A 13,829-nucleotide genomic window follows, 5' to 3' on the forward strand; every position below is an offset into this window, starting at 1 on the left:
AGCCAGAAGCTCCATGATGCATGAAAGTGTGGTAGGTCCCTACATTGTCTGCTCTCTTTCCACCCATCATTATGTTTTCAATGCCTTGCTCTTTGATAACTTGACTGATTGAGTGGACAACGAACAGATGATCTTTGTATGGATGCAACTGATCATTGACCGACTGCTCTCTCTTCTCTTTCTCAATGATACATGTAGGATCCATTTGTTTCAGTCCTCCTGCTGGGTGACCAATAAGACAGGCTTCACCGTTACAAGGCAGTGGACCAAATCTGTGCAGGAGGCCTGGTGGCACCTTTTTGATTGTTCTCCTTAGCTGCTCAGGTTTCAGGACTTCAGGATTTAGCTTCAGTACGGCATAATCAAGCTCAAAGTCAATGTCAATGAATGTTGTCTCTGCGGTAAAGCAGTAGTAATTCATGTCTGGCTCAGGATCATCATAGTTAAACAGAGCAAACACCTCAACACCATCCTGCAGCTTTTTCTCTTCAACATAACCACTGAATAAATGTGCATTAGTCAGGATGAGATGACCAAAAAGCACAAAGCCGGTTCCAGAACAAACATTCTCAACAACTACTTTACAAACTGACTCACCAAGTTTGAGCAGCTTCTTGACTCTGTGAACTTCACTAAAAGCCTGTTGGATCTTTCCAAAGTTCTCCTTCCTCAGGTTCAGTTTCTCCTGATAAGAATCTCCAGGGAATCTACTCTCCATCAACTTTTTAAGATCTGGAAACTGCTCACACAGTCGATTATAAATCTCCTCAGTGTTGTCATCCTTTTCCATTGCTCTTTTTATACTTATTCCACTCTGCTTTGCCACTTCTGACACTGACCTAGTTTCACCTGGTCTCATTAGACTATTTGATGTGTTTTCCTGCTGCTCACGTTCACCTTGTTGATTTGTTTCTTTTGTTTTCTCCTCCTTTGGAAGACATATCTTAAACTGTTTCTGGTTAAGGAAGTCAACCTTCTGTCCGCGTGTTGTTTTGGTGTCAGGGCTGTCATTGTGAGACAGAGTGAATTCACCTAGATCATCACTGAAGCGACCGTCTCTTTTCAGAGCCTCCTCCACAGTCATCCCCTTCTTTCCGTAAACACAGAGATACTTGAAATCTTTTAAAATGCTGCTTTTAAAAAGCTTCTTTGTTTTAGCGTTTTCCCCTCCCACTTTATCAATGTAGAAGACAGAATATTCATCTCTTGCATATATGTTCTCGTCACGGTCTTGGTTTTGTTCAACATTTTCTGATTTACATGATACGATCAGAAACTCACCATCCGCGATACAAGAACAAGGGAAATGTGTTGGAAGAATAAATCCCTTATCCTCTTCACCCAGCTGAATTATAATCTTCTCATGTCCAGTCTTAATCATGTTCTTACACATTTCATCAGATTGTATAGCCTCCAGTACTGTGCAAGGCTGATCACATTGGATGGTGTATTTTGTACTGGGACATGTACTGAATTTCACTTTGAACTGATGTGAATGTCCAGCCTGAATGACAGAAGTGAGGAAAATAAAAGTTAAAAAGCATTGTACGAAAACATGCTACCTAGTTTGAGGTTGTGGTACTCACCAAGGAACCACTGTCACTCTCCTCCTTCACCTTCACCTTCACCTACAATGGAGTGAGAACAGTGGGTGAAGTCTGCAAAATGAAAAACACTTTCATACTTATCATGATGTAACATTGATAAAAGTATGTTGTTCCCAACTAATACCTTTGTGGAAACTCTAAAGTTTCAAATTGAGCATAGCGTTGGTTCTGTCATGTCATCAAGCCTAACTTAATAGTAACAGCAAGCACCTGCTTCAATCAGCTGATGACTCAGCTGACCTCTCCAGAGCTTCCTATTGGACAATGCCTTTCAGCGTGTTCTATATAAATAAACTCTACTTTGGTCTCTTTTTCTGCTTGCTTTTCAGAAACCCTCCTCCTCCCCAGCTCCTCCGTTATACTACTTCTATCCAGTACCATGTTATGGTATTCTCATCCTCTGTTCTCAGTTCTTCTCGGCTGGTCTTAATCAAATGAGTCCGTCCATATGAGCTGATTCTGCTTAAGGTTTATTCCCTCACAAGGAGTTTTTCCCTCCACCGTCGCCCTCAAGCTTGTTCTGGAGGTTTCAGGACGTTTTTTGTAAAGCATCTGTTTTATTGGAACTACATAAACTGAACTGACTTTCTGCTTCTCTGGTTCTGCCAGGTGGTTCTTTGCTCCTGTGGACCCTGCTGTTGCCTTTCATGGTGGCTGCAGTAAAGTCTGCTCTTCCTGCCTCTGGCCACAGACGCTCTACTTGTTGCATTCATTAAAATGATGCCATTGTTCATACGATGAGTTGCCAAGTTTAAGTCCTTGTCTAAATGATCAGTGTCTACAGCAGCTTGGAGGAATCTGATCCCATTCCTCAGAACAGAACCTCTTCGGTTCTGGTTTCCTCTCATCAACTGATGCTTCAGGTCCTTCCACAACATTTCTATTAGATTAAGATCAGGACTTTGACTTCCTAAACTGTGCTGATCTCCTGCCTTTGTTGCCACCTACTGGTGAGTTTTGGCTCTGGTTACTAGTTTAAGTTTCATTTCCTTAAGTTTCTTTTTCCCTTCTCCATGTGCTTCAGTTCCATTGTAGCAGCCTGCAGGGCTGTGTATGTATTGTATGTGTGTGAACTGATTTGTATTTCTCAGTTTTACAGTAAAAAGCGCATATGAGGAAGACGATTAGTATGACTAGCTTGTTCAGCTACACAAGAGTGAGCACATAATATTCTTTAACCGTTCTTCTCTAGAACCACTGGTGTTCTTGGGCTCCTTGTCTTCCTCCATGACCCAGTTTCTCTTCACATTCAGCTCATGGACTCATGTCCTGACATTAACTGATAACCACTGAATTTAGAAAGATGCAAAAATAAAAATTTCCGAGTTCACGTGGTGCTGTCCGATATAATACTCAAATCTTAATTTTTTTTTTATCCCCTCACAAATATTAATTCTCATTTAACATCTCACCTGAGAGGTTATAGCGCCACCTGGCTTGGTGCTTGTGTTGCTGCTTCCAGGACTGTCCTGATATAAAGACACGAACAAACATATGCAGTGGCTGATTCAACCTAGATAAGATACAGATGTTGAGATGATGAATGCAGACCACTCTTAGCCACGATGTTACTTACAGCTGTCTTTTTGAAATAGGTCCTGATGTCGAGTCTTTCGCCACTGGTGTCACTCTTTTGCCTTTTGTGAGATTTCCGAGGCATTTTCACCAAACAGATTCAGACTCTGATGTCCTGCAGTAGAAATTAAACAATAAACATCCAATTTTATTTTTTGGGGAGTTCTCTTTGTGTACTTTTCAGATTTGTGTGAAAATCTGCTGATGTTTAAAGTCAAATGTACAAAATTGGGATGTGAACCACAACCTATGAATCCCATCTATGAATGTAATAACACAAGAATGACACAGCAGTTTTCATGTCCATCCTATAACCGCCATTTTAGGTTTAAATCCAAGTCCCTCCCCTGCCTTCCCCTCCCCCTCCCCACAGTGAATCCTGTGGAAGTGGTTTGATTGGCGGGACTAACCGGGAAAATTGTTTCACTGCCTTTGTTTTCCTTTCAGACAGGCCCGCTACGACTATTTTAGCATTAAGTCTTCGCATTGTTGTCAGATTACAAACAAAATACTGGTATTATTATACATCATTCTTATTATTATTATATATTATATATTATACTACTATTATATACTGTTTAGTTACAATAACATCACCATCATATCATCAGTACTACTGCAATCATCTTGCCACTGCACCTTATCTACTTTGGTATCTAAGTTTCTTTGTCCTATTCTGTGTTTTTATTTTTGCTTCTACTTTTTATACCTCAGCATCGATCTGTCTGTCTGTCCCACTCATATTATGGCTCCTGTGTGAACACATTTTCCTGTTTGTGTTCAGTACGAGCAGCCACATGAAAGTTGCTTCACAGCAATAAAACACTAAAAACACTAGAGCGAGAACATTATCAGCAGCCTCTCTGTTAAATGATTAATCCCCCACAGTGTCTGTGTTTGTATAAACAGTTCAAGGTAACCTCATGCTGCCTCTAAAACAAACAAAAGTTAAAGAAAAATAAAACAGTGTCCAAAATGACATTACTTTACCTTTTAGTAGTGGAACCAGTTGCGATGTCTCGTCAGCGGAGTCGAATGAATAAATAAATTTTAAAAAACAAAAAGAGGAGGGAGTTCTTCGCAGCTACAGGCAAACTTTTTCAGTCTTAGTTATGAGACAATTATGAGCCAGTAGCTCCAGGACAAGTGTAGACAGTCACACAAGGAATTTCTCTGTCAGTGCCTTGTTATAGACTGTTAAACATTACTTGATAAAAGTCTCTTGATTACAGCGCTCCGGTCAGTCAGCCCACAGACTGAGTGGTTTGGCGCCTTCCTCAATTTTAAATATTGCAAACAGTGACTCACAAAGGCGGATATTACGTGGCGGATATGTGCAGGATGCACACGTGATCTAGGGAAATGTTATGTTTTTGTGACCAGACTTTGTCAGGGAGGGAGGGATGAAGCTGGGTCCTGCTTTTAAAAACAGAAAGGCTGATAATTATCTCTAAAAGAGACTCATAGCAGATGGGAGCGGAGCTCAGGAAACTTTTTTATAAAGCCTTTTCTGTTCTTTCAGGGAGTCAAGGTTTAGGAAAGGATGAAAATAGTTTGAGGTGTGAACGACTCACTGGAATACTGGAAATGAGTTTAAAATCTTCTCTTAAATTCTGAAATACTTTGTTTTGTTTTTTCAAATGCAATGTAGTTATAGGGTTTAGGGAGTAGATTTTAGGGTTAGGGTCAGGGATTAGGCTTTAGGGTTATGTGTTTAGTGTTAGGGTTCAAGACGAGGGTTCTTGGTGGTGGCAAGAAAATAAATCCCTTTTAACAAGTGGAGACCTTATCACCATGAGTGATCCGTATTTGCTCGAGGTTGACTGAGAAGAGAAATAAAATTGTTGCTTGGGTCCAGACCAGGAATGAGAATCTGTAAGCAGCTCTGCACTACAGATCTGAGTTAAGTAACTCCAAGATGTGTAGGTAGAGAGACACTCACATCAATGTATATAGCAAATAAATACAGGTCACATTCACAGCAGATGGTTTACAGGTAGTGTGGTGAATCGGCTGCTATTGCATGGTCACTTTGGTGCACTTTGAGCGCAGCCAGGAATACTCACATTTCATACTCTGTGAACCTGGAACAACGAACTTGATGGATGAGCTGTTTAAATTAAATTAACTAGTTAATCCATTCATGTGAGTTGAATTAATCACAAGGAAATATTGGTATCATAGGCCAAGTATCCCCAATGGTTCGTCCATAACTGAAAAGGCTTTTAAATGTCTTTCTGTGGGACTGTTTCATGTGATAAACTTAAGTCTGACGATGCATTTTACACCCATGTCTACACACCCGTCCCAAGTGGGTGATTCTTAAAAGTTGATCGTGGAACCAGTGGTGGAAAATGCTTTCAAGCTCCTGATTTATTAATTAAAACTACCAATGGTATATCGCACTATACAATACAGATAACCAGGTAAGAAGGTAAGTAAAAATAGGAAAATAAAAGGATAAATAGGAGAAATAGTGTGTACTGTGAACTAATGATTCTGACCTGAAAGCAAATGAAATGTCATTGCAGTTAATCCAGAGTGACACCTTTACAATGAACCTCCAGACCACAACCTCTCTCTCTCTCTCTCTCTCTCTCTCAGGTTTTGGGATTGTTGGTTTGCTAGTTATATTTGTTTATGCATTCAGAACGCTTGCACACTAATGTTTCACTCACTCATGCATCCCCCTTTCACCACATATGCCTATACTATCCACTCCTCATACCAGTAGTAATCACTTGTTTAATTTACTTTCAATAAATATTGGAAAACTCACCGTGACTGGTTTCCCCTCTCTGGTCACAGACTCAGAGCTGGTTTGTGACACTACACAGTGGAGCATGGGGGTGGCAGCATCACAATGGATGAATGTATGACAACAGAGTTTCAACTCTAAACACTTTATTTAGCATGAACAGTGCTACATTTGCATTTACTGAACGTCCCAGTTGAGCAAAGCAAGAGAAATGAATGAAAGGGTACAAATGACAATCAATGCCTAGCATCTCTAGACAGCAAAGGTTTTTAGTACCATACTATTAAAAGGCAAGAAGTGACCCAGCAAGAGGACCCAATGTGAGCTAGTGGCAGTAGGAATTAGAATCACAGCATCTACAGAATCCATCAGTGTAGTAAGTTGTGTGCAGACCACACGTGGTCTATGCATTTTGTCACTCGCACATTTCTGTGTCAGGACATGCCTCCATTCAGAGACTACAACATTCCAAACATTCTACACCGACAGAACAGCACTCTAAACTAGCTTCACAGCACGATTCCCAGGAACCTACAAAATCAAATAAAGAAACAAAAAATAGATCAAAATCTGTACTGTGGCCAAATAGAAACTTTTACTTGTTTTAAAGTATAAATAAAAAGCACAGACATAACTCTCTCCTGAACAACTGTCCGTGTTGCATATACTGATCTATATACTGTAGTCATATCACACTTATGTAATACAACAGTCGTAGCTCCTTCAGGTGCTCTTGGGAAATCTAAATTTTGCAATTTTCACTTCTGGTTAAATGCCAAATCCGTACTATATGCAAAAACAATGAAGTTGAAGCTAATGTAATTAAAGGTTTCTCTAAACAAGTGAAGTAGCCAAAGAGAGGAGCTTTGGCAAAAGTTAAATATTTCTTCATAAATAATGCACAGCAAGATTTCACAAAGACACAACAACATTACAGATTACAGAACAAGTAGGGACGACATTTCTTGTTTCAGCCACAAAATTGGTTGTTTCGCTGCCAGTCAAGGCAGAACTGACAGTGTAACATAATTTCCTGTTTCTACTCAGCTGTGTCTGTGCACAAGAAACCCATCTGTGTAGGCGACCATTCACAAAGCCCCATTTCCTGACTGACAGCGAAACAACCAATTGCATCAACTTGTATTTTAGCACGGGTTCGGTCCAACCAGAGACAACAAGTGTTGTCCCTACCCTTTCTGTAATCTTGAAAGTCATTGTGTTTTCTGAAAAATCGTGTTTTTGTCAAATCTTGTTGTGTTTTGACCTTCAGGGCCACTGTACCGTAGTTAAAACATTCCTTCACTCTTTATTGTTGTGCATGAATACTTACATCCACTGTTGCTATCCCTGTCCTCTTGATAGTCTGCCATTCCTATCAAGGTGAAAACAATGACAATGACAATGATGATGCCAGAGAAGATGCTGATGTCAAGGACAATCTGACGTACACCTGCAAAAAGAAAACAAAAATTAAAGAGGGAGATGGTTGAACTTGCCTCCAGTAAAGTCTGATCACTCTCAGCCAGTATCACACTGAAAGTATAACCGTTCTTAGGAGTCTAATACAACCATGTGCGGCGTGTTGCTCTTTACATTTCAGTCACGGATGGTTGCATTAGATCCTTGAAACATTAAAACACACATATAGAATACACAAACATACATAAGTGTAAGTTCAGTTTCTGTCAGCTCGTCATCACGTATTCCTACCCGAATCCTCCTCCTGGTTCAGAGTCCCGTCTCTATCCACTGGTGCTGGTGGAATATTGAAAGAAATGCATGAAAGGTAGATTTCAGAGCTCCATCTACAGTAATATTAATAAAAATGAGACATTTGTAGGTTTACTGGATCTAGTTTTTGTTGGTTTGGTCACTGTTAAGCTACAAACACCACTTATCAAAAACAACTGTTAATTAAAGAATCAAACTAATTAGATAAAACCTGAGAGACTGACCAGCTGAAAACAACAGAAACAGAACAACAGCAATCAAACCTCATGGGCTACCGTTAGTTCTTCTTCAAGGCTTGTGAACAAAAAACAAGTGAAACAAGTTGCTGTTTCATTAGGTACAGGAGTGAAATCATTTTAATGTAACAGTCCTGCATTAAATCGCGTCTTCATTCACTTGTTTCGGATACCTGAAGGAGCTCTGGATGGGTTTTAATTGTGTTGTACTGAAGCCAGGTTTCCTCTTTTATCATCTCTGTAGTTGTCATTATATAAAACTAGAACTTGTTTCTCCTTAATGTGGAGAATTATCAGTGGTTGGCTGGTAAACAACAACTAAAATAGTAGTTATTTTGCTGGCAGTGTCTCCATTTCCCCTAAAGAGTATGCATCTGCCCCAGTCATCATGGCCTCCTCCAGTTGTCCACTCCTACCTAGATGAACAATTCACCAACCTGCCCATAATTCCTGTTATACTCACAAACTGTCACAGATCATCAGCTATGTGTTATATTACTAGACCCTACATGTTTCCTTCCGCTTGATGTATGTATCTATGACAGAAGTTAGTTTATCTTGTTTCTCCTGCTCTTCTTTTCTCTTTGTCTTCTCTGTTTCTAACCGGCTGGCCTTCGGCAGATGGGTCCCTCCATATGAGCTGGGTTCTGCTCAAGGTTTCTTCCTGTTAAAAGGGAGTTTTTCCTGCCACCGTCGCCCTCAGGCTTGCTCTGGAGGTTGCAGGCTGGTTTTTGTGAAGCGTCTTGAGACGATTTGTATTGTTATTGGCGCTATATAAATAAAACTGAATTGAATTGAATTGAAAATGTTTGTTAGAAGTGTAAACATACGTACCTGTTGAGACGACCTGAGAGAGAAGCAAGACGATCAATCCCACTGATGGCTTCATTGTGGTTCATCACACCAGAGTACAACACTGTCAGGCTTTCACAACTTATCTGTTGGAGTATGACGTTTATTTTCAATTTTGTAAACTGCCACAAGAGGAAGCAGCGACTACAGTGGGAAAAACTGTGGAACAATGTTTACATGCATAGAGTTGAAAGGAAGTAAGTTGAATACAACTGACTTCTGTTCTTTTCTAAACTTTACATCACTGCTGTATTTTAATAATGAAGCAGATGTGATTGAATAGTGAATGGCTGTAGATTGCATCCTGGTGGGGCAGGAGTTTAGGCTACATAGACTTAGCATTCGGTAGCTTAGCCTTTAAATTAGTGGAACTGGTTAACGTTTGTAGGCCTTTCAGTTCTGATAACAACTGTCCTCTTGTTTTGGCGACACAGTGAAGCATGGGGGTGGCAGCATCACAATAGATGAACGTATGACAACAGAGTTTCAATTTTAAACACTTTATTTAACAGGAACAGTGTTGGACAAAACGACACCAACTCTAACCCAGGTTTACATTTACTGATCCTCTCAGTTGAGCAAAGTGTAACGGGTACCGTAGCAACGGCACCCTGGTTAACAGATAAGTTCCTGAAAACAGGAGAGAGATGAGGACACGGCTTGTCAGTTTCAAGGCACTTGCAGTAATTTTTATTAAAGTTTCACTTTTAAATACACTCTTGTGTTAAATGTCTCTTTTTTATATTCAACATATTCAGTATTCAATGTCCTTTGAGCATTCTCAATGAATTTCAGTGTCCATGTCAATACAAAAACTCAAAATGTTCTTCAGTACAAAGTCCATAACAGAATACATCTCTTTTCTCCAAAATACATGTTCACTTACTCTTCAGCTTAGTATGTTAACCTATTTATCAAAAATGAAATACATAGACCATGGTATATTAACCAGCATAATGTTCAAGTTACTTTTTAACTCTTCATTCAAGTATTTTACTTCGTTTTAAATCAAGACAGTACTGCATTTTACCACTGGAAACCCAAAGTGCTTAATGTAAACAAAACTCGTTTTAAACAGTCACCTTTTTTCCTCCATGAACATTCCTAGCAGAATCACACTTCAAAACGAATGGTTGGGACCTTACAGACGGCAAAGTAAACGCTACACATCAACATTGTAAGTTTCTAAAACATTACTGAGGCGTACGTCCACGTGGGGGAGGCGTGTGCATTAAACTGAGTTGCTTTCAACAACCATGTAGGCAGCACGTGATCACTACACTGTAAAACGGTTAGACTTCACTTCCGTGTTTCAAACTTACTTCAAACAAAACCACCAAAAGTCTCCGTCGAAAATTACTTGACTAAAATAGTTCACAAACATCCCCAATACATTCCGGCATGGCTAAATCCTAGTTTCAAAGCATATTTGAACATTTACAAACCTGAAAACAGGAGAGAGATGAGGACACGGCTTGTCAGTTTCAAGGCACTTGCAGTAATGAGGGGAAAACGCAATGCAAGTCACTTAAACCGAACCCACCCTCGCCCCTGCTGGCATGGAGCAAACATTGCAATATACACATTGAATAGGGAAATAAACCACCGCAAAAATAAATGCAATCTCTTTGGGGTACCTTTTTTCAAAATGGATTACAATAAATTGTATTCAAAATAAAAGACAATTTTTCTCTTTTTACTCTTTTTCAAAAACACAAAATGTGACACTTTTGTGGTCGTCACAAAAGCAAGAGAAATGAAAGTAATAGTACAAATGGTGAACACTGTCTACCGTCTCTAGACAGCAAAGGTTTTTAGTGCCATACTACTACAACATAAAAGACAAGAAATAACCATAAACAGAATCAGTCAAGCAAGTTGTGTTACGTCACATGTCCTCACAAATATCTGAGTCAAGACATTCCACACATAACTCACACATACACTCACACATACACTCCAAACAACCTCCACAGCACTTTTTGCAGGAACCTACAAAATCAAATAAAGAAATAAGAAATAGATCAAAATCTGTAATCTGGTGAAACAGAAACTTTTAGGAAACTGTACTTGCTTTAAAGTATAAGTAAAAAAGTACAGATGTAACTCTCTGCTGAATAATATACTAACTGTCCATACTGCATGTACTGGTCTATATATTAATAGTCATATATCACATTTACTTACAAGACTCATAGCTCTTTCCATACTCTACTTTTGCACTCTTTGCAATTTTCACTTCTGTTTAAATGCAAACCACATTTCACTGTTTGTGCCCGTACTATATGCAAAGACAATGAAGTTCAATCTACTGTAATTAAAGGAGAAGCGTTTCTCTAAATCAGTGAAGTAGCCGAAGAGAGAAGTTTTGCCAAAGGTAAAATATTTTCTCACAAATGAGGCAAAAGATGCCTTAATATAGTGGCACTGAAGGTCAAAACACAACAAGATTTCACTAAAGCACAACAGCATTACAGAAAACATCCCTTCACGGGCAGGGATGACACTTCTTGTTTCAGCCAAAAATTGGTTGTTTCGCTGCCGGTCAAGACAGATAAGTGAACATCATTTTCTGTTTCTAGCTGTGTCCATCCACGGGTTTTAAACCGAATGGAGGACGAGATGGAGTTAATAGAGGAATATTTTTGAAAGAGGACGTACATTTATCCCATCCCATTCACAAAGGTGACCATTCACAAAGCCACATTTCTTGACTGACAGTGAAACAACCAATCACATCAACTTATATTTTAGCACAGGTTCGGTCCAGTCACAAACAGGAAGAGTTGTCCCTACCCTGTCCACAATCTGAAATGTTTTTTTTTTTTTGTTTGTTTGTTTTTTGTGAAATCTTGTTGTGTTTTGACGTCCAGGGCCACTGTACCTTAGTTAACAAAAACATTCCTTCAAACTTTATTGTTGTGCATAAATACTTAAGTGCAGCGTTGCTATCCCTGTCCTCTTGATTGTCTGCCATTCCTATCAAGGTGAAAGCAATGACAATGATGATGACGATGCCAGAGAAGATGCCGATGTCAAGGACAATCTGACGTACACCTGCCAAAAGAAAACAAAAATTAAAGAGGGAGATGGTTGAACTTGCCTCCAATAAAGTCTGGTCACTCTCAGCCCTGAAAGTATAACCGTTCCCTGGAGTCAAATACAACCATGTGCTGTGTCTTGATCTTTACATTTCAGTCATGGATGGATTTATTAGATCCTTAAAACATACAAAAGTGTAAGTTCAGTTTCTGTCAGCTCGTCATCACGTATTCCTACCTGAATCCTCCTCCTGGTTCAGAGTCCCGTCTCTATCCACTGGTGCTGCTGGAATATTGAAAGAAATGCATGAAAGGTAGATTACAGAACTCTATCTACAGCAATATTAATAAAAATGAGACATTTGTAGGTTTACTGGATCTAGTTTTTGTTGGTTTGGCCACTTTTAAGCTACAAACACCACTTATCAAAAATAACCATTAATTAAGGAATCAAACTAATTAGATAATACTTGAGAGACTGACCAGCTGAAAACAACAGAAACTTCCAGCAATCACACGTCATGGGCTATCTTTAATTCTTCTTCACAGCTTGTGAATAAAAAACAAGTGGAACAAGTTGCCATTTCATTAGGTACAGGAGTACCACTTGGCTTCCTCAAAAATGTAGATGTAAATTGATTTGAGTACCAGTAAGCAGAAAGACCATTAACCATCGCTTTATTTTCATATACTTGTACATATTCCCTTATATATTATTGGACTCTGGACTCAACGTGTGCAATAATTTCCCATTGTGTAATACCCCACATTCAACGTTATTATAGAGCAACAACTCTTAATACAGATTCACTTATGCTTGTACATATTGTCATATATATATATATTTTTTTTTGTTTGTTTTGTTTTTTACATCGATGTGCATAGTCTTACTATAATTGTCTACTTACTCTTACTTATTGCCTACATTGCTCTTTGTTCCTAACACTGGTTCACTCTGGGTAAGAGCTGCTGTAACGAAATCTAATTTCCCGCTGCAATAAATAAAGTCATTTTGATTCTGATTCTAAGGAAGTACAAATGTTTGTTAGAAGTGTAAACATACGTACCTGTTGACACGACATGAGAGAGAAGCAAGACGATCAATCCCACTGATGGCTTCATTGTGGTTCATCACACCAGAGTACGACACTGTCTAGCTTTCACAACTTATCTGTTGGAGTAGGACGTTTATTTTCAATGAGGAAGAGGAAGCAGCGACTACAGTGGGAAAACTGTGCAACAATGTTTAAGTAACGTACAGTTGAAAGGAAGGAAGTTGAAATACAACTGACTTCTGTAGTTTTCTAAACTTTACATCACTGCTGTATTTTAATAATGAAGCAGATGTGATTGAATAGTGAATGGCTGTAGATTGCATCCTGGTGGGGCAGGAGTTTAGGCTACATACACATAAATGTCCTGGACTGGACATCACCAGCATTCACTTAGAATTTACCAGCTTTATGTTCACGTGTGCACGTTATGTGTGTGCAAACTATCCAATCATGCAGTGAAGTAGCCAAAGAGAGAAGTTTTGCGAAAGGTCAAATGTTTCCTCATAAATGAGACAAACAATGCCTTAATATGGTGGCACTGAAGGTCAAAACACAACAAGATTTCACTAAAGCACAACAGCATTACAGAAAACATCCCTACACAACACACATCATTTTCTGTTTCTAGCTGTGTCCATCACGGGTTTTAAATTGAATGGAGGACGAGATGATTGGTTGTATCGCCTCATTTCATGAGGGTAGATTAGAGTTTTTGTCTCATTTCTCACTCACTAACCAGAGAGTTAGCAGTTCGATCAGGAGTTGCTCCTGGTGTGTGAATGTGTGAGTGGGTAGATGTAAATTTCTTTGATTACCAATAGATAGAAAGACATGAGACATGAGACATGAGACATGAGACGACACCTTTAAGCTTTCACAACTTATCTGTTGGAGTAGGAGTATATTTGTTTTAGATGAGGAAGAGGAAGCAGTGACCACATTGGGAAAAAAACCTGCAACAATATTTCTTTAAC

General features: G+C 39.2%; 1 protein-coding gene and 1 long non-coding RNA gene across 10 annotated transcripts in view; both read right to left on the minus strand.

Annotated features, from left to right (window-relative positions):
• Positions 1 to 12,974, minus strand: part of LOC125009108 — a 78,102-nt gene extending 65,128 nt beyond the window's left edge. For 7 of the 9 annotated variants that reach the window (XM_047586836.1, XM_047586792.1, XM_047586828.1 and 4 more), the window contains exons 1-2: positions 12,868 to 12,974; positions 12,039 to 12,086 (exon numbers count right to left, since the gene is read on the minus strand). In XM_047586836.1, coding sequence (XP_047442792.1) covers positions 12,039 to 12,086; positions 12,868 to 12,922 — 103 coding nt within the window. In that variant the 5' untranslated portion in view covers positions 12,923 to 12,974. Of the gene's footprint in view, positions 1 to 8,741; positions 8,846 to 10,204; positions 10,752 to 11,692; positions 11,817 to 12,038; positions 12,087 to 12,867 lie in introns of all 9 variants that reach the window. The other 2 variants (XM_047586774.1, XM_047586782.1) reach the window with 2 other exon arrangements.
• Positions 1,393 to 3,271, minus strand: LOC125010418. The gene is made up of 4 exons (XR_007113066.1): positions 3,184 to 3,271; positions 3,020 to 3,076; positions 1,587 to 1,658; positions 1,393 to 1,504 (listed from the first exon to the last, which is right to left on the minus strand). It is a non-coding gene; the product is annotated as an uncharacterized LOC125010418 (long non-coding RNA).
• Positions 12,975 to 13,829: the final 855 nt, after the last annotated feature.

This window comes from Mugil cephalus, chromosome 1 (assembly GCF_022458985.1).
Source record: "Mugil cephalus isolate CIBA_MC_2020 chromosome 1, CIBA_Mcephalus_1.1, whole genome shotgun sequence".
NCBI lineage: Eukaryota > Metazoa > Chordata > Actinopteri > Mugiliformes > Mugilidae > Mugil > Mugil cephalus.